Source organism: Dromaius novaehollandiae, chromosome 27 (genome assembly GCF_036370855.1).
Source record: "Dromaius novaehollandiae isolate bDroNov1 chromosome 27, bDroNov1.hap1, whole genome shotgun sequence".
NCBI classification, from domain to species: domain Eukaryota; kingdom Metazoa; phylum Chordata; class Aves; order Casuariiformes; family Dromaiidae; genus Dromaius; species Dromaius novaehollandiae.
This window is the reverse complement of record NC_088124.1, coordinates 5,496,933-5,518,142: the sequence shown is the minus strand read 5'-3', so window position 1 is coordinate 5,518,142 and position 21,210 is coordinate 5,496,933. Positions and strand designations below refer to the sequence as shown.

Sequence of the window (21,210 nt, the reverse complement as noted above, 5' to 3'; positions counted from 1 at the left end):
CGTCTTCTCCAATCAGAATGGAGGGGCGGGGCGCCCGCTGCCCAATGTGGGGACGAGGTTGGGAATTCAAACTGACAGGCCGGAGCGTGGACGTTAACGGCGGCCGCGGCGGGGGCCCGGCCCGGCGGCGGCCGCGCCATGTCGGCCAGCGGCTGCACCTTCGAGGACCGGAGCGTGGCCGTGCTGTGCTGCCGCTTCTGCCAGCAGGTGCTGAGCTCGCGGGGCATGAAGGCCGTGCTGCTGGCGGACACCGACGTCGACCTCTACTCCACCGACATCCCTCCCTCGGGGTAAGCGCCAGCGCCGGCCCCCCGGATCGCCTGAGGGGAGCCAATTTCCCCTGCGCCATCGCGCTCGGCCCTCCGTCAGCGCTGAGGGGACCGAGAGGGGCGAGGGGAGCCAGAGCACCCCGTGTCTGCTGATCAAAACCTAACCCCGTCTCAGCGGGAAGATGTAGGAGCAGCAGATCGAGCGGAGTCCCGCCTGCTCCCCACTTAAGCAAAAACTAGTACATTAGTACGTGATCTGCGAACAGCACAAACCTGCTCCTGTTCCAGGACAGCTCTGCGCCGCGCGGCTTTCCCATAACGATATTTGAATACTAAGAAAATAAGATTGCAAAATGACATGTTAATATGAAAGGTAATATGGGTTAAAAAGGAGATAAGGTATCACAGGTTCGCTTTTAAATATCCCGGCCTTTAAGCTGTTGCTCTGTAGCTGAGATTCGCCAGGAACAAGGGCGACGCCTCGCATCAGATTTCTGGCTGATAAAGCGCTGCAAGCAGCAGCAGGGCCCGAGCGCGTGGGAATCGGTGAATACTGAGAGGAGCAGGGCTCTCTGGGCTGTTTGAGAGGACTTGTGATACATTAATGTAGCGTCTCATGGACCTCTTCTTGTTTCTATATGAGTAGAGCTGGTGACGGGCAGGAAAAAGCACTTGCGTGCTCTTGGGTAAGTTTAAAGAAAACACACACACAACTAAAGTTAACAATGGTCTGTTGTGACTTCAGACTTGTACTATCAAAAACTTAAATCTGTAATCATAACTGTATATAAACTTTCGTATTACTATTTTCTTCCCATCCAGTACCGTTGACTTTATTGGAAGCTGCTATTTCACTGAAATCTGCAAATGCAAACTGAAGAACATCGCGTGTTTAAAATGGTAAGGATGTCACTCAGTAATACTAACACCTGCTCAAGCACGCATGCACTGCAGCAATACTACTTACCTTCTCACTGCTGACTACTGAAGTGCAAGAGTTAAGGAATGAACAGATTGCACTCCCTATTTCAAATTTCATTTAATGCTGCTCGATAGATGCTCAGCCCACTGCTTCTGGGCATGGCTGCCAGTCTATTTCTGTGCAAGTCCCAAGTGGAAATGTGACAACCTTGTCAATAGTCTGAGTGTACAGGAAAGCTTGCATGCCACCTGCCTGATTAAATGTCTGCTTCAACACCGAGATAATTGTGTGAATAAGGCCACAGTAAGAAGTAGTTACTCATATTCTAATTAATAGAACATCCTCTTGGCAGATCTAGTTGTCGCTAGCAGATGGAAGATGCTGTCACTAAAGTTCTTGGAGTTCTTTTATCCTTTTTATTAATGCCTGATATTTAAGATTCAAAACAACTCTGGTAACATACTTCATTTGCAGTTATTTAAGAGGGTGCTAATAACCAAGACTTTTACCTTGCTCAGATTTAAATACAGAGGGTTTGTGATAGAAATACAGTATTTTGTTTTAGGCAGAAGCAGAGAAATGAAAATATCACTAGAGTGTACAATTGAAAACACAGGAAACCTGTCATCCTAGGTTTTAACCTAAGAGAGCAGATAAGGCTGTGGTATTCTCAGTCTCATTACTGCTACTTCTGATATTTTGTCTCATGCACAGTGCTTCTATACAGATGCATTGTACATGCATTCTAAAGCACTGCTGCATGGATTCCAGCAGAATCACTGGCCTTTAAAAAAAAAAAAAAAGAAGAAAAAGAAGAATTTGGTTTGTTGGTATGTAAACTACTCTGGATTACACAATTTAGGTTACAAAATGGTTCTCTGTGCTAAAGTTCTAAAACTTAGATATTCTGTAACTCCTGACAGATGTTCTCTTAAATATTTAAGATGCTTGTTTAATATTGTTCCCTTAACTTTATCAACATAGGAGCATTACAAAACAATCTGTCTGGTACAGCAGCTATTTAACATTAGTCCGAGCTGGAAAACCAACAACTAGCTTTTTGTTAGGATTTGCCTTGCTTATAATTTCACTTGTCTTTCTAGTGGTAACATTGTAGGTTATCACGTGATTTCTCCATGCAAACCTTGCCTGCTGTCCTGTAATAATGGCCACTTCTGGATGTTTCATAGCCAAGCAGTCCTTGGCATCAACAGACTAGATTCTTCTGGTAAGGAATACATTTCTTTCCCTTCCCTAAAGTGTTGAATTCTGAGTCCTCTTTTTAATGAGGCATCTCAATATAGTTAAAGCATATGGAGGGAGTACAACATATGGAGGGATAAGGCAAGTGTTACTTTATTGCCAATCTAGCAAACTATTTTGTGGGAGGCAGTTGTAGCAACTTTGTAAATGAGATTAATCTCTACTTAGAAATTTACATCAGAGAAGTTACCATGCCCCTTTTTGTGAGCAGAAGTCAAGATTTCCAGAAGCAATTTAACTAGTATAAACAGTCACAAGCTGCTATTTATAGCAGTATATTTAGCTTTGCTGTGCTATCAGGCAGCTGTCCAAGGGGCACTCTTTCTGGGCAAGTCATTGTCACTTTGACCCTATATAACTCAGTTCCCATTAGCTCAAGCTGCAGTTACAGCTCATGTTAGCTACTTTAATCAGATGCATGTTGTTTGGATGCCAAGTGCCTAGCATCATTTGCCTTGAGTTCTCAGGGGTGCATAGTGTTCTGACAAATCATTTCTCTTCCTTGTGCATCAGATTAACTTATTGTCTAAACCTTTCAATGTCACCTGTGTTTCAGATCAATGCATTTAGAAATAAATCAGGCATGAGGGGATTATTAATAGCTACATGAATACATCTGTGGGCAGGGTCCTATACAACATTTACAAGATCACTTTGGAAGAAAAATAGGAGATAGTCCAGATCTGCTTAACCTGAACTTGACTTACAAGGTTTTGCAATGATTACAGCAGTTATTTTCTCTAAAAATAGCCAGTTGTGCAACTTAAGTCAGGTCACAATCCAAAAAATTCTCTTCCTCCTCTCTCTTCTTACTTCCCTCCCAACAGGTGTGAATGTATTGCTCTGGGGCAACTTGCCAGATTTGGAGGAAAGCACAGATGAAGATATGTCATGCATCTCTGAGGAGGAGTATATCAGATAAACATTATCTACAGTATACTTCAGTGTCTTCCCTTGTTATGTTGCATTAATGTTTCTTTTGGGTGTTTTTTTGTTTTCTGTTTTCCCACTGGCCCATCAGATCTCAAAAATATAGGAAACTAAGTAATCTGGAAAACAATCCTAAAGATAGATATCTTTTTCACTGTAGTCTCTCAGGCTCTTGCTCCTGCCTGTGTGTATCATTCTGATCAAAGACACTCCCCCAGTCAGATCCATCTCTTTCATACCTGCCATCTGCATGTCCAGATAGAGTTTCTGAAGTCTGGTTTGTTCTTTCTTTGAAGTTGCAATAGTGGATATTTTTTACCTGTACTTTTTTCTTCTTTCCTAAAACAATGTTAATGGGGCCAAGTCTTTCCGTCACTATAAACACAGCTTAAAAATATTGAGACATAGTCAGTCTGGTTGACTATGATGCTCTGAAAGAACTTTGCTTTTGAGATCACAGATCCTTGCCTAGAACTTCCTTTCTGAGTATACAGAGCTGCTGAACTAGTGGCTTAAAGTACAGGAGCTTTGGCTCTATGGTGTGGCGCTCTTGCTTTTAGCGCTTGGTTTTTTAAGCATTTAAGGCATACTAGGATACTCCTGAATGTGGGACTGGGGAGCCACTATACTGAGTCTTCCTGTCTTTGTCTTTCAGGACCTGTACAATCATGTTTTGATAGAGATCAGATTCATTTTTCTTGATGGACCTTTAATACTGAAGTTAGTTAATGCCTAATGTAACTTAAGGATTACACTAGAGTTTTCATTAATGTCAGCAATAAAATCCATCCAGCTTTCTATGTTTTTTCCTTAAAGGATAGAAATACCTCCAAAAGACAATTCAATGATGTGAATGGGTGTCTTCCTAGAGAGAGGAAAAAAAAGTTGGATATTCAGTGTTCATGCCTAGCCTTACATACTGCAGCATACAACCTGATTCCTGTAAAAGTAGTGATTATCTGAGTTATTACAGTCATAGTATTTAATTTATTATTCCTTCAGGTGACTAGCTGAAGGGGACATCTTTAGAAAATTAAAGCTACAATCATAAGAACAGAATATATTTTTAAGCTCAGACTGATGCTGAAAAAATCACTGTTTAGCCTCTTGTGCTATTTTGAAGAGCTGTGGCAAAGGCTGAATTGTGTTATTTTTACTGTATATTATGTATTTCTTAATCAATGGTACTACCTCTTCTGCATTATGTATTTGTATGTGTGCATGTGTATAGTTTCTTCTTTGTGTATATATGCCATGTTTTAACTTCCTGTGTTATATCTGCTCATTAAATGAGTTTCAGACTAAGCACTCCTCTGTGCTGTAATAAATAGAGATGTGTAATGATAATAGTTGGATAATCAAAACAATGAAGCAGCACCTTGTACCAAAATTTAACTCATTGAATAATTAGGCTCTTGCTACTCTCATTTTGTTTTGGAGACCAGACACATCCTTTTTAGGTGAGAAGCCTGCCAATATCTCAGTCTTAACTGAAAAAGGTGTCAAGTTAACACACTCTTGTTTAATACAACATTCCACACTGGCAGGTTTCTATGCTGCATGAATTAGATCATGTTGTGACTGCAGCATTAAGTTGGCAAGGTGACATCTAACACAAAGATTTTCTGACAGAAGGTGAGAGCTTAGAGTAGAGGTAGCATAATATTTTGAACAACATTCCCATAATATTGTTCTGCTTTGCTGCAAGTTCAGCACTTATTTTTAACCTTCCCAAAACTCAGCTTTATAACTCTGACTCAGTTCTGTCAGTGGCAGAGCTGACTGTAGAGCTGTCCTTACTCCTCACCTCTGGAGAAATACAGAACTATAACTTCTCAGCAAATCAGCAATTCTCTGCTTTTGCTGCTTATATGTTCATAACATAGAACTGGAAGTTCTGCTATGAACTATAATTACACAGGCCTGTTTGAGCCCGTTCAACTCAACCAGGCATCAGCTTGAAATAAAGAATGAGCCAACTCTTAAGATTTTTTTTTGAGGATAAAGTAGTTGTATACAATGTAAACAAGCATCACCTATTGCTCCAGCTTTTCTGAATGTTACCAAACAAGCTAAACATCTAGGGCTACTTCTGTTCTTTCTATATGAAACAGAAAGAACTGAATAAGCAGCTTGTGGTAAAGCTACTACTCTCAAATCACAGGGCCTTAAGTGTTTTCTGTTAAGTTTCCAAGCCTCACCTTGCATAAAGGCAGACTTGTCAAGTTGATAGGCATAAATTAATATTAAATAGACAGCACAAAACAAGATCAGTATTTCTAGAAACCTTCCTTTGTACCTCAACCCAAAGCTGTATAGGACATGTATGTTGTAGTACAACCTTGGGATCTTTTAAGTCATTTAGGAAGTCAAGGTTACAAGCTATTTGATATAATAATGGTGAACATGACGACAGATAGCTTCCAGAATGAGAGGGATCAGCAGGATTCAACTTCCTGCTGAAGTTATTGTCAGTCTAATATAGAAAATCTGGATAGCTGTTGTCATCTCTGGTAAGGATTTTACACTGAAAGTTTACATGATCTTCTCTATGCAACCACTGAAGCCAAAAGCAGAGCAAAGCTGAAAAACAAGAACCAAGTCCTAAGGCCTTTCTCTTCTGCTCATTAAAGTACACAAGGCAAGTAGTTAGAACTGCAGTGCTCTGATCAGATGTGGTTTAATTCAAATGGGATTGAACACCAGGCAAAGGGTCTTAAGTTTTAGACTCAAAATCAATGTTACCACCAGACTTCCAAAGTCTCCTGGCACTAACAGCACAGCTGAAATCAATGCAGTCTGCCTTGTCCATAGCATTGTGTCTGCCACAGGGCACTCATCTGTCACGCATCTGCCAGGCCCACTCACAGCAGCTGTGCAGCTATAAGATATTGTGTAATACAGACTTGTAGGTTCAGGGTCACAGACTTATTTGGATGAAAATATTTGAAATCAGAATTCCAAAAGCCACTGAGGTTAAATAACTTTGATTTGGGTCACAGGCCCCTGTGTAACCATGCTGCCATCAATGGCCATCCATTTTTCTGCAGTGCATGATTTGCAATGCACAACTCCAGATAGATTATTAGGAGAGTCACTGCAAGACAGCAGTAAATTGATTCCCCTTCATATTAAATACAACTTCCTAGAAGAAAAAGCACTTTTAAATATTCCTTGTTATTCCACTATAGATTAGTGCCTAATCATAATCTTACATTTATATAATACCATTCATCCCAAAGTGCTTTACAGTGGCAAACAGTTAAGAATTCTTTTACCATTGAAACAGCCAACTCCAAGATGCAAAAGCAGCTGCCAAGTAGACAGCATGCTGCGAAGACCATGGTAAACATCATTCTGTAATGAAATTCAATGTGATCTCTATCAGTACAGGCTAATAGGTTGATTACTGAGGGAAGTCCAACTTGAAGGTCCCACTTTCTCTACCCAGCCTGGAATGCAGTTCATTTACTTCAAGTCAGGGACAGATGGGTCACCTCTCCTAGGACTGGAACCTGGGGTTCAAGGGTTTGTATCTGAGGAAGAGTCCTATGACAAAAGGCAAATGACTAAGCTGTCTTTATTTTCCACTCTTCTCCCAGGCATGCAAGGCATAGCATGGAGTCAAGTAAAATTGTCATTTATTATAAGTCACCTAATTACTTTGTCCTGAAAGGTCATTTTTACATATTTTATTACATTTGCAGACTGTGTGGTTTCTGAAAGCATACCCCAAGGAGAGCACATATCCCAAGTAAACAGCCTTTGTGTACTATTATTTGGATTAAGGGAGTGTCTACAGGCTGGCATAGTACAACAACTGTGGGAGCCTATTGTGCAAGAAACTGTATGAGCATAGTGACTTGTGGACTCAAAGAGCTTACACTGTAAACAAGAGAGACAGCCAAGGGGTGGGAAGGGAAACGCACTGTTGGCTCCATCAGAACAGATCAGAGGTAAAAGTCTGAACTGCAAAAACCTGAAGAGAAGGCTCTTTAGCTCTGAGACTACAACAGAGAACCAGGCTTTGGCTGTTCCTGTGACTATGGATCCCTTCTCCCTCCTATGCTAATGTGTATTTGCAAGTCTATGAATATACTCAGCTCTTCCAGCACATGTACCATCAACGATCTCATACTTAAAACAATCAAGGATCTTTCTCTACACCAGTGTTTCTGGAGTTGCACTGCATTATTAGATTTTTCTCTTGTTCTAGTGTACAACCTGGATATAGCCTATAGCCAAATACCCATAAAAAGCCTGCAAGGAAAACAAGTTATTCCAAACTTGTTTAAACACAGCATTCACAGAACTAAGATGTTCTGCCCAATTTATGCAGTATGCAGTGACAAGAGAGAAAAGCAGGATGCCTGCCTTGAACAGCTCCTGTGAAGTTGTCTCCGAAGTCGTGGTGCACCACCCAAAATTCCCTCTCATCAGGTAACAACTATGCTATGCTTTGAAAAAGCAACATTTCCAAGCAGCTATTAGCCAGGGGACATCTTAGCTGCTTTGCTGTCTGCAGCGTCTCTTGTCATACTGCATGTGCAACACAAGCTTAGCAAAGCGAGTCTGCACTCTACTGATTTCTCATTAGAAAGCATGCCTCGCACTTTGGACAGCAGTGGCCGGGGGGGGAATAACTGGTCAGATCTAAGCTAAAAGTCTCCGGTGCTTCACTTTCTATGTCATCTGAATACTGACAGCTTGATGTGGCTGGGTAACACCACACAAGGAAAATTAGCACCATAGCACTCTCATACACCACCATCTGCATGTCAACATATGCAGAAATTTGGGCAGGCAGATATAAACCAACAGTGATAGAAAGACTTAAGCATAGTGAGAGAATTGCAAGAGACCATTTCCTGTAGAAAAGTGCTAATTAAAAATAACCCAGCATCACTCCAATGTGATGAAGCCACACTAGGATTCTTCCCTGCTGTGCTATGGCAGAGGCTTATTAGTTCATCCCACTCCAGCATATGGCCTGTTTTGGGAGAGGAATTTTCCACTAACAGGAGACAATGCTAGAAACACAGGTGTTCAGGGAATCTCATCTTAAGTGATTTAGAATCATAAACCCAAAGGTAAGCTGGTGCATTTCTATGCTCCCGTGTCTTCTGGGCACATCTGACAGTTTTATACACAAAAGCAAACTAAGGAGAATTACAGAAGAGTCATCTGATTTTGCCTCTTCCCGTTATCTGTCTGCATCCCAGAGCCAATGCCACACTCCAGCAATGCCTAGATAAGCAAAGGGGCTTCTGGACCAAAGGGCACTGACAAAACTGGGAAGAAACAACTCACCCACTCTTTGTCTATACCTTTTGGAGCTTTTTGCCAGTAGCTATTCATTTATTAAAAACATACCTGTCTTAGTTTTAGAGCTAAACATGTATTTATACTTAAAATTAACAAAGCTTCAGCAAGAATGAATCTGGCTAGTTATGTCATGCTTACAGAACATACCCAGCCAGCTTTTTCAACAGACATTGGCAATGGAAGAGGTACAAGATGGCATACAGTCAGTATTCAAGCGTGAAATAAACTGCTTTGAATTTTTAAGAATGCCAGGCTTCAGTGCAAGTGCTGCAGGCAGGCTTTGGCCTAAATTAGGACACAATGTGTGAGGCTAGAGTTCCAAAAATATTGGAGGCCAGCATAGATAGGATCTGTGCCCAAAACAGGACAAAGAGCCCACTTCAAAAGCTGTGTATTCAGGCAAAACTGGCAGAATGTTAGGCTACCCGATACAAAGTCATTTCAGTTATACCAGTTTTAAACTGCTTTAGAGACACTGACAGGCTGTTTCTCTTGATCCATCACTGTGTAAGTGAACATAGGGAAAATACCAGAGTCCTCTTGAATAAGTTAATGGTTTGGACCACCAGAATGTCAGAGCTGCAATAGCTTTCTCCTAGGGTAGAGGATGAAAGAAGGCCTGTACAATCAGAGCATTATTCGGTTAGAAAGACGTGAGAGAACACAGGCTAACATTTGAGCAACGTGATGTTGAATCAAAATCCAAACAGTGCTTAAGGCACCTTGTACTGGCCACTATCAGAAAACCATTCATCTTATTAACTGTATCTCCACTCCAGTTTGGTACAAACATGCCAGTGATAATACATGAATCTGTTGCTCCTTACCTTTGTACCACACTGATAGAAGATTCTCAACAAATTGAGCACCACTTACTGTGAGCCAACCACAAAAAAAACCCCAAAAAACAGAGCTTAGAGTCTTTTGGACAGTAGCAGGCACTTGGATAACAACCTGCCACTCGCCCTGATTCACTTGAGCCTCTTCCAGTCCCTGCCAGGGGGCTGGAAACTTGGGCACCAACGGCTTGGGAATTAACCGTAGCTTCCATTGCCAGACCAGACAACAGAAGCAGCATTACTTCTCCCTCACAACGCCTTCCTCGCTACTCTTGGAGCATTCACATCTCTTTCTATAATTCCTAGGAAGAGATGCCAGGCAGACCCAAGCCACCTGTTTGCAAGATGCAGCTTCAGAGGGGGTATTAGAAAGGCAGAGGAGGGGAAAGTTAAGCATTTTACAGGTTTAGTTTGGTGACTATCAAGAAGCCTGCAAGGCCAGTGTACACCTTAACAAGCTGACCCCAGGTATGGAACCAGCTGGAATGTGCTCAGGAAAAAAAGGTCTATGAAAGCTGACAAGATGCTCTTTCTCTTGCTGGAAAGATGGGGTGGCTGTGGAGCAAGCAGTGTCTGAGCATGCCGATCTGAGCAGAAGAGTACATTTGTGCCACTCCAAAGATGTGGCAATGGCCATGCTTGAGCAGTCTGCTGGTCCATCTAACTCTCATTGGTCCCCTTGCCTTGGCCAATTCCTCAGGAGACAGCTGTCTATTTTGTACAGTGCATGAATATCCCAGTATCTTGCCAGACAGCCTGTGCTTCCAAAGCTCCCGTAACAGTTCTTGGAATATTTAAGCCAGACAGGAGTACTTCTGCCTCCCCACTATCTTCCAAATTCCCTCATAAAATAAGATATCCAGATTCTTCCTCTTCCCATCTTTAAACATGAAAGAGTAATTGTTTCATGTTAAGTGTTTCATATTTGCTAAACTGGCTTTTTTCCTGCCCTTATATTTTTGCTGGTGTAAATTGCTGCTAGTCTGTTGCCCCCAAAAGACCCCCACACACACCTTAGCTGCTGCAAACACTCAGCCGTAACCTGGGATCTCCATTCAGTATTCGCACGGTATTGATGTGCACTGAATATGTCAGTTTTCTACTGCTCAGGTCTCACAGCTTTGGATTCTGCTGGAGAAGCATAAGATCGCCACCGTCACAAACTGCACCCCACACATCCGATGCCTTCTCTAGCTGGTAGAGTCCCACAGCCAGAGCAGGACGACTGCCCTCCCTGCTATCCAAGATGTGGTGTCTGCACATAGCACACTGAGGCACACAAATAAGCAGGGCTGGAGGTGGGATTAGTACTGCAAACGCATGCATGTGCACGTTCCCTGGTGATCTGCGGGTCTTCCAGCTCTGGGTTTCAGGACAAGAACTGTCATCAGCCCACAGAACAAGAGACACTATGCTCAACGAATTTGCATTAAGAGTGATAACAGACAATCCAACTGAATTTATAACTTCAGCCAAGTCTAAAGACAGAGAGGTTCTTCAGCACAACACTAAGTATTTAATTCTCTGATAACAGCATTAAATGAAGATAGTAAACTCTTGCTTTTCCCCCTCCTATCAGTGGAAACAAAGAAAAGGACACCGATATTTTAAGCCATTCACCTTTAGGTTATAAGCTGCTTATCTCAGGCTGCTACATATGTGGTCTCCTTGGGAACCGAGTCAGACAATAAATCAGATGTGCCAGCATTTATCAGAAGCTCCAACTAGCCAAAAACATCAGCTCTCCTAAGAATGCCAGATCTGTTTTGCAAGATGCGGGGCCAAGCGTGGAGTCACTCCCGAGGCACACGGCGGGGGGCAAGCAATGCTCCTTGACTCATGGGAAATGTTGCTTATATTACTGACTCTCACTGCCATGTCCTTCTGCAGCAGTGGGCTGTATCAGAAGCTTCAGAAGAAGGTGGAAAAAGAGGGGAAAAAAAAGTCAGCCTGGCACTGCGCAGGCATGGTTATTGTGCACATCAGCAGTGTCTGGGTATTGCATGCCCAGTCCGTTACAAAAATAACCCTACCCATTCTCCTCTCAGTTTGGAGCACCGGAAGAGATTTTTTTTTGTCTTATTCTGGGCAGGAAAAGCCAATGTATGGATAGAGTGGTGATAGAAATAAAAACAGAAAGACAGCAAGATTAGTGTATGAACATTCTTCAACTGTAACTCTCCTCCTGCCAGACACAAGGAAAAAATTCCAGACATTGCACATGTGCAAAAAACAAACAAAACAATCTCAACCAAATCTCTTTCAAACTGGTGAAAGTTTCCCAACCAGTTCCAAGACACTGAGCTGCTTATGCGTGACCAGAAGAATGTCATGGCAGACATTCCCAGGGCAGGGACCTCTGCCTCATTTGCAAGGGATTTGGCCAGGAATCCACTAGTGTGAAAGCAATGGCAGCAACACTGCTTGCCAAGTCTCATTTATCCAGCAATCCTGACCTCCAGTGGCATCAGACATATTTTGATGGGCATGTGATGTGATAACTGACCCAAGGGCTAGGAGCAAATGGCTTTGGCATTAGCATCATGGGACCCAAGTTAAAATAATCCCAATATCTGTTTATGACACAGCTTTTCATGTACCCCAAGAGGAAAAAAAAGTCACACTCCTCCCTTGCAGATGCTTATGAGGAAAGAGTGCTAACTCAAGCTCTATTTATTACTGTGGGTACTAAGGAAGCACATAAGGACCTAAACAGGGACCATGTTCTCCTGCTGCTTAGTGGGCACAAACAGTGCCCGGACACACAGGGCAGGGGACACTGCTCCCTTTGGCACTCAGTATCAGACCAGGGGTGCAAGGAGGAGACAGAAGCACCACAATTTGCATGAAACCACAAAGGTCCAAAGCATAAGTCTCCAAAGCTTTTGTCTAGCATCACAGTTGACACCTTGGCTGCTTACAGCTTTCGTTTAGAAGACCTGGCTACAGCCTTCAGGAACATGCTTTTGGCTTCAGACAACACCACAACCTTAAAATGTCAGTTAAAAAAAATATCCCTTTCTTGCAAAATACACATAGCCATCTCCCTGCAACCACCTTTCTTCTCCACTCAATCTGCACCGAAAGCAGAGACACAGGATATGCATCTTCCCCTTCTCTCACTCAAGGGATGAGAAACTAGTAAGAAAATCTCGCCAAGGAGCAGAACAAAAATACCATGGTAAGCAGCCAGGTAGCATTTGCCTTCAAACAGAAGGCTCAGACTTGCAGCTATGTGTTACAGAGGCCATACTGCAAAAGTTTTCACTTCTGTGTAGCAGAGCCTTGATTTTTAAGGTAAAAGCAGCCAAGTTCTCTCTGCACTTTTGTTAGGAGGATCTGAATGGCTGTGATAAACAGCAGGAAAGTTTCACATGGCCACAGATTTACACTGACATTAAGTGACTGAAGCTGGGGACATCTTCTAGTAAAAAAGACAGCTAACACTTGCTCCAGCTTCACGCTGGCAAACATGTCAAGACTGGCAGTCACTGACCTCTGTCTAGGCATGGACACAGCACCAGCTCCTTTGCTATCGCAGAGCTCCTCGGGCAGCACACCTTGCAGCATATCTGCGTGCAGCCACCGGCCTCTCTGAAGCCGGGAAAGAGGGGAACAAGTGATGCAGGCAGGCAAACAGCAGCTCCGACCAGCACTGAACTTGTGCCTGCCAAACTGCAGTGTCAGTGAGGGAGAAAACACCGCAAGCCCTGTCTCTGATCCCAGCGTCCTCAGAGCCTGCAAAAGCAATTGCCAGCGTCTACTACAGCCACGCTTGCAAGGGGAGCAGCAGACCCGGGGTGATTCCCCCGTCGCTTGCGGTGGGAACCGGAGCCGCCTCCGGGCCGGCAGGGCTGGGAAGCTCGCTCCCCGCCTGGGAGCGGCCAGCTTCAGCCTAATTTAGCATCACGTCCGCGTCTAGCGGGTCAGTCATTTGTGGGGGGTTAAAAGCAGATCTCGGGCTTCCAAAGCAGCGACACACACACACACACACACACACACACACACACACACACACACACACACACACCCCCGGCGCTGCCCCGCCGCCTCCCGCAGCGCCGCCCGCCCCGTCGCGGCCCCGCAGCGCGGCGCAGCCGGACCCGGAGCCGCGGCGCCCCCTGCCGGCCCCGGCATCATGGTGCCAATTAAAAGGACTCGTTTAGAACCTGGTTAGGGACAGCTCTTGCCAATGAGTTTATTAAAGCATAACTCCATGCCATGGATCATACACCATTTGCATAATCTTCCAATTAGACACCCCAATAATTGACAAAGCAGCAGTCGAAAAGAAAAGCGGCCTGCTCAGCACCTACCTGCTCCTGCTAAAGACACCAGGAAAATCCTCTTCCTACCTTTCTGGGGCCTGTGGCAGCCTCCGAGTATTCCCAAGTACCTGCCATGTCATTGCCATGGAGACCTCTTGGAGCCACACCAGTGCTTGCTTTCAATGGCCAACCTATTTCAAAAGTGTCTGAGACCTTCAGGCAAGCTGATCATGTAGCTAAGTATACAGTCCCCTCTTTCTGCTGGAGGACAGTGTCACACTGGGAAGGACACACTGCAGCCTCACAGCTGCAATTCTGGGCACACTTAGCTGAAAGGAGAACCTAGTAGGTCAGCGAAGCAAGTCTGATGAGAATTCATCCTTTGCAACACCCCATGAGCATAGTCCACTTTTCAAAGCCCCATCACCAAACTGGAGCCAACTTGTTGATAAAGCAGAGAGTTAACCTATAGCCTGGGGGAGAAAAGACAGAAATCCAACTGTTACAGAGCCCTCCTACTCTGCACCTGAAAATGTTTAGCAGCCACACAAGAAGGTTTTCTAACCTATCAGTCAGGAGGTGCTTCACACTCCCTATCCATTGGATTTTCTTGGTCTGCTGCTTTCCAGGCTGCTTTCTTCTGGGAAAGAGACTGTGCCTTGAATTGTCTGCTCCACCGCCGGTGACTCGATAGGACAGGAGCTATTTCTGTTCCCTCTGCTTTCATCCCCTTTGCCTGTGAAAGGGTGGTCAAACCTCAGAGAGAAGGTTATTACCACCACTTCTAGGTGGGTGTTTTTCTGCTATTAACCACTTTTTTCCCCTCATGGTGGTGGGGTAGAAACATGGACTGACTGAATTCAATGGCACTTCTGCACGAAACAGCCCCAGGATGTGACAAGTGCCAAAGTGGGAGGGAGAGCAGCACTTGAGAAAGTTAAGTCTGTTTTGGGCAGGCAGTCTAATTTGCAACTTGCCTCTTCCCCTTCCCACAAGAATTGCAGCTGAACCTCTTCCAAATTCTTTCTCCATTAGCAAAGTAAGAAATGAGGGGGGAAAAGTAAAGTCTGCAGAGTGTCAGAAACAAACCATTTAGTGTTTTTTGCTGAAATTTTCATCTGGTTAGTCTTAAGTTTGACTTTACAAACCGTTCTGCAGCTGTGTTTTTACTCTTTGTGAGGAGCGGGTTTTCCATAGCCACAAGCCATTTCAAAATCCCGTAAGTGCCATTATCTCTTCCTCAGCAGCCAAACCAAGATAATCCCTAGAGAATATGACGACTTGGACTTGGCTTCCCATTGCCAAACCTATTCTCCTGGCATTTACGCTGAAGTCTAAGGCAGACTTGCTGGTCTGGTCTCCCTCAAAAGTGTCATCAAGAGAATAATATGTAGTGGAGAGCTATTTAAATCCAATTAAATAACACCTTACCTATCTGAGACTATCAAAAAGAAAGAAAAAGGTTATTGAGGGGTGATTCAGAGAAAGCCATTTTAACAGAGACACATGGATGTTAGGATTTAACCACCAAAAAGCAGTATTTGTAACAAAGATTTGTTTTAAATTTGTACCTACTCTGCAGCAATAAACTTTTCAGGAAACAAGCAGTCTTTGTGAAACATGCGGAGACTACTAATTAGTCTTGCTTCCTATTTGTTTTATTCCCCATTTTCTGTCCCCCTCTTGCCCTCAATCACACTGGGAGGTTGCACAGACAGGCCATCATCTAGGATGTCAGAAGAGTTATGCTGGTTTCCTGCATGGCAGGTTGGAGGCTTGAGCTTATCTTCAGTGTCCCAAATGGGACTGGCCATCGCTGCTGCTTGGCAGAAAGGTCACAAGCAGTTCACAGTGCGACTGCAGCCCAGAAGGGCTCGTTAGTGCCCAACCCTTCACTGCAAACACCGAGTCTGCGGAGATCCCAGCTATGCAGATTCGGGAGCACCTCAAGGGCTGAAATCACAAACTGGTCACTCACCCAGGCCTCTGCACATGCTGCATGTTCAGGAACAGGGGCAACTTCTCTGCAGCACCTTTGACTCAAGGGCTGCCGAGTGTCCTTAGCTAACCACTGCAGAGATCCTAGTCCAGGCTTAAGCGAGCTCACCTTTTACTGCAGTCAGCCACGCATGAGCAGAATTGTTCAGCTGATTTGCAGTGACTTTCCCCATTAAAAACAGTCCATCCTAACCGGTCTGCCTGGAGTGAAGCAAAGCCAAGCAAGTGGGATGAAGAATGAGGCTTTCAGAGGAGGCAGTCAGGTCCTGATCATTAACACTTAAGGTTTTTAAACATTTCCCCATCCCTGCCCCTGGGTTTGGGTCTCTGGTGAGAAACTGCTGCTGCTCCACTTGTCTCCAAGCTGAAGTCCAAGACAAAACAACAATACAATTCTACATTTAATCTAACACGGCCTCCCAGCAGCATACACTTTGCTGGAACTTATTAACCAGCTCCCAGCTTGCTCCCTGCATAATCAGTCTGTACTTCAAAGTCTCCTCTAGCAGAGGGAGCTAAATGATGGCATTAAATTCACTCATGTATAAAATTAATTAGTTTTAGGGCAGGACAGTGGATATTGCTTGTCAGAAGTTGGGATATTAGTTGAATAGGGTTGCCCAGGGCTCTGGGGACCTTTGTAGCTTCCCAAGCAATACCTCCTTCCCTTGTATCCTGAACGAGGCCTTTCAGGTCGGGCAGATGAGAGCAGTTACAGCAGCTCCCTGCAGTGTATTGTTTAGGAGCATGAGAATCATCACTGAGCAGAGCGAAGGGCTGCACTGTGCTCACCGAGAGTCCCATTAAAGGCAGAGGCACTGCTCCCGTAAAAGCATGCTTGCAGGATCAAGACATATTAAGCCAGACCAATTCCTGCTGCAAAAGCTATCCAGTGTTGTAAGCTTCCCCTGGAGCTGCTGCACTGCTGCCTCTGCAGGTAGCTGAGGCTTCCAGCGACATGTCTCAGAGCCATGTCTCCCAAGAGCTTGTTACTCAAGTCTAGAGCTAGTTGAGGCAAAGAGCCTAACCTGGCTGCCGGGAATAGCAGGGGATTCGGTTACACACAAATCACCCAGGAGGGAAAACAGCATCTGGCTAATCAGCAGCTAGAGCAGCAAGCACAGGTCACCTCGGGGAAGTGTCCCTTTTCCTCTGCAGCTCTGTTTTTCTTCCAGGCATAATCCTTTCCCAATTAGCTTTTGAGGACTTGGACATTAATTTAATTATTTAAGTCTCATCGGCAAAGCTAACGAGCCAAGGGACACTGGCCCATGAGGCATCGGGACAGGTTCAAGTCACCTTGCATTGTTTGGCTGAATACAAGGGGGTTTAGCAGTGATTTTTCACATTTCATCTTAATCCAGCAGTTAGCTGTAAATCCACCCTCCTTATTGAAGCCGTGCTTGCTCTCACCTCTGATGGGCAAGATGCTCCATTAAGCCTCAGAGTGGAATTTGAGGCACTAATTGATATGAATGATATTCAAGGAAAGCCAGGAGTTGTGTTACAGGCCATTCCCAAACTGCTGCCAGACTTGATAGAAGACCTCTTGATGCGCTGTAGTAAGGCAAAAAGTCTTTAAATATGACTAGAGTATCTACTAAATAGAAGCAAACAGGGCTTTGAAAGGCCTGGAGCAGAAACATGCATGTAAATCCCCATCTAACTTGGGAACAACATGACTATGATCAGGGCATGCTCTTGTTTTTGTTCTGCCAAAGTTCTGCAAAACTTGGAATACAATACATGGAAAAAAAACCCAGACATCTGTCACTCCCACCCCCTACCTTAAACAAGTCCTTTGACTCCCCACACATGCACATTGGCAGTACCTGGGGACGCTTCAGTGTGCAAGCTCCCCTGAAGATGGGATGCAGAACAGATGCAATTTTTGTTGATGCTAGAGCAATCTCCATATCCTCATACCCATCCTGAAACCTTAAATTAGCATGCAGGTCAAGCATCAGTGGGTGATTTTTATTTGGTTCATCTTCTAGACAACAGCAGCTCAGTGAGACAGGGAGATAATGTGGAGGCAAATTAAGAAATCCATTTATTTCAGTCTGTGGCTTCCCTACCAGCAGGCTCACTGCAAACTGATTTGCTTGCATGATGAAGTGATAATCCATTACAGCCAAAAATACTAGTCCACAGATCATCTGAATTATAAGTGACAAAACTATGCATTTGGCAGGTTCCAAAATGTCATTATTCTGAAACATGGGGCAGCATTTCCCATTTACAGCAGTGCTAAGCACATCCTCGTGGCCTTTCAAATCTGTTGTGCAAATGCATTCGGAAATAGCTTTCAAGAGATGTCTTGGCAATTAGCACTGTACATGCAGGGAAGAGTCAGAGACAAAGCAGTTCTCTGATGATGTTAAACTGTGCTCTTCACAGACACACAAATGAAACAGGCTGTTGCAAAGGCTGGATTAATTTGGCTAAAATAATCCTTTGAATCTACGATCTGCCTGAAAAATAAATTATACTACCGCCATGGCTTTTCCTTTCGTTTGTCATTATCAGGTACTTAGAGGCACCAAGTCAGATACTGCTTAAAAATCAGTTCCTGAGGAGGAGGCAGAACCGTTTCTATTCCCTGCTGTTCACATACCCTGTTTCACTTTACAGTAGTTGTCCAATAAGTTGCTTTCACAGGAGCCCTAGGTTGTTGGCTTTATCAATGCAACAAGCCCTTCTAAATCACAGCTGCTCTCTCCCCAGAAAAGTCCTAAACTGCAAAAAGCTCTTTAAAATGGAGGGACAACCTTCCTGCTTCAGACTGAAAATACCAGTTTGTTGGTTGTTCATAGGAGCCCAAAAGGAAACAGAAGCTGAAAAGGTTAAAAAGCAAGATGCAAAAAAATTCAAATGTTGACCCCTGGATCTGTCCTCAGGATGAGGAAGCCTGGTTTTCTGTCAAGCTAGATAGACCCCTGAACACAGGAGTGGATGTCTGAGTTAAATCATGAACTTATCCACCCCTAATGCCAACTTTAGTGGGTATAATCCTAAATTCTTACGGCAACAGCTGCCTGCTCAACATCCCAGATGCCAGGGAGTGGTGTGCCTGGGGTCCTCACTTCCCTTCAGGGCAGGGCAGTGGGGACAACACAGCTCAGCACCCACTCACACCCAGTATGTCAGGTGCTGAAACAGTTCTCCAAATCCGGCCTTGGAGTCCTGGTTGTGGCCAGTTGCAGCTCCAGCCGCAAGGACAGGTCAGACGGGTGCCACTGCGAGACCACGGCACAATCAGCACCCAGTGCAGCCACAGGGCTCTGCAGACACTTCTCTTCCCAGCAGCTCTTTGCAATTCAGAGTGCTTCCAGCCTGATGAATATGAACCCGCTCTGCTTCCTCCAGGAAGATGGGAGAGACCTGCTGCCACCTGCTCAAAGACTGCCAAGCTCCAAGCAAGCCACAGAGCTGCTGCCGCTGTCTGGTAACTGGTCTCAGCCACCCGAGCTGACCCCAGCGCTCCACCTCCCAGGCAGGCAGTACATCCCGTACAGCCAGTGTACTTTATCACCTTCTCCTCAGGCACCCCCACTTTAGGAGAGGATTGAACAGCATTAGCTGCCTTCCCAGAAGCTCCCACCACGCTTGAGGCAAGAGCGGAGAAAGCAGGAACTGCAGCTCAAGGATTAGCTACCCCTGTCCTGAGCAAAGGACAGAGGGGTGGTGGGTGCACATTAATGGGGCTGCAAGGAGAGGACACGCCACGCTGGCACAAGCCCCCAGTGCTTCTCTTTACAAACCAGACTGCGACTGTTGTCACTGCTGCTGCAGCCCTCAGCCACCAAGGCGGGTGAGCACAGCCGCAGGAGGGGCTCGCGGCAGGGAGCTGCCTCCAGCCAAACTCACCACCACGGTCGGGTAGAAACTGAGTCTCCCGTTCACCCCAGGAGAGGCTGCTCCCCTGGTCACAGTCAGGGCAAGTCTAAGGCAACATCTGCCTGGCGCATGGGGCCACGGCGTTACCTGCCTCCACGTCCGTGGCCCCCAGGCTGGCGATTCCCGACAGCAGGGAGAGGTGAAGCGCAGCGACCGCACGCGGGTGCCCGGGAGCCGCAGCAAGGAACACTCAGACAAAGCAGCCCTGCAAACGTCCTCAGCCCACAGCCATTCAATTAGGAGAGCTAGGCAGCATATTTAGAGCACAGCTTTCTGCTTCATTTGCAAGAACTGCGGCGTAGGGAGGAGGGAGACCATTACGACTACGTTTCCTAGGAGATTTTCACACACTAAGGAGGAGGGGAAAAATACATTTTGTACAAACTGAAGGTAATAATTTTGCCAGCACTTTTGATCTGTTAAGCATATTGAGCAAAACTACTAGTCAAGTTATAGTAACGCACTTTGATGGGGCTTGCTTTGTCCCATTCTTCTCTTCACACCTACCAGAAGGTGGCAAGAAAAGGAACAAACGCTAGTCAAACAGACTAAGAAAGCAGTACTTCTAATTAAGGTGGACCTCGGCTGCTCAAGCAGACAGGCAACACTCACTGCTGCTCAGACAGTAACGCTTCTGCTGACGAGGCACAGCCACGCAATAGCCGAGAAACACAGCAGCACCTCCAACGCACGGGTTTAATGAATTCAAGAGACAGTGCATCAATGCAGTAAGCCATCATCCCTCTTGAACTATTTGTTTTGATATCAAATCCTTGTCATTTCGTATACCCTTAGGTAGCTGAGGCAGCAAGTTATTACTCACTCCGTAATTATCAGGCAACTAACTGAGGAACAAAACTGATGCTCTGCTGAACAAGAGACATCTCTCTGATGCCTCCAGCCCAAGTACACTCCCCCCATTAGGGGATCTTTCCCCTGGGGTATTTGTAGCCACACTGGAGAGCTTTTCTCTTGGCCCCATGTTTTCTTATTATTTATATGCAGAGGCCATGACTTGAGACTGCAAACTTGCCTCCCAGCATCTGAGGATTTTCTTAGCCTGACAGTCTAAGAGCTTTCAGAGTAATAGTCTCCAGCACAGTGGTTTCAAGGCAGGTAAGAAATTTCCAATATTTTAATTGAATAGTATAAGCTGGCCTCAGTACTGGTCACTTTAATGGGAAGAGGCCTCAGCTAGGCAGCTGCATAACCCCAGTCAAGTTTCACTTTATTTGGTCATAACCTGGGCCTATCTAATAAGAACAATCTTTAATCACAAAACCTTGAACTTTGCTTCAGCAGGGAGAGTACAGATGACTGCAGACAGCCTTCCAATTATTCATCATCTTTTAATATATTGCCCTGAAACACCTGCTCCTCTCCCATCATAATCTTGATTGATGCCTTTCTTACCTGGGAGGCAATAGGTCCTGAAGAGCAGCAGCATTTCCATCAGCCAGGAAGGGCAGCAGAAGGCAAAGAAGATCAGAGGTCAC

General features: G+C 44.9%; 1 protein-coding gene across 1 annotated transcript; it reads left to right on the top strand.

Moving 5' to 3' along the window:
• Positions 1 to 35: 35 nt before the first annotated feature.
• On the top strand, positions 36 to 4,689 carry FAM72A (family with sequence similarity 72 member A). The gene is made up of 4 exons (XM_026112049.2): positions 36 to 290; positions 1,092 to 1,169; positions 2,295 to 2,419; positions 3,282 to 4,689. Exons 1-4 carry the CDS (start codon positions 139 to 141, stop codon positions 3,374 to 3,376), a joined length of 450 nt encoding a protein of 149 aa, XP_025967834.1. The 5' UTR covers positions 36 to 138; the 3' UTR covers positions 3,377 to 4,689.
• Positions 4,690 to 21,210: the final 16,521 nt, after the last annotated feature.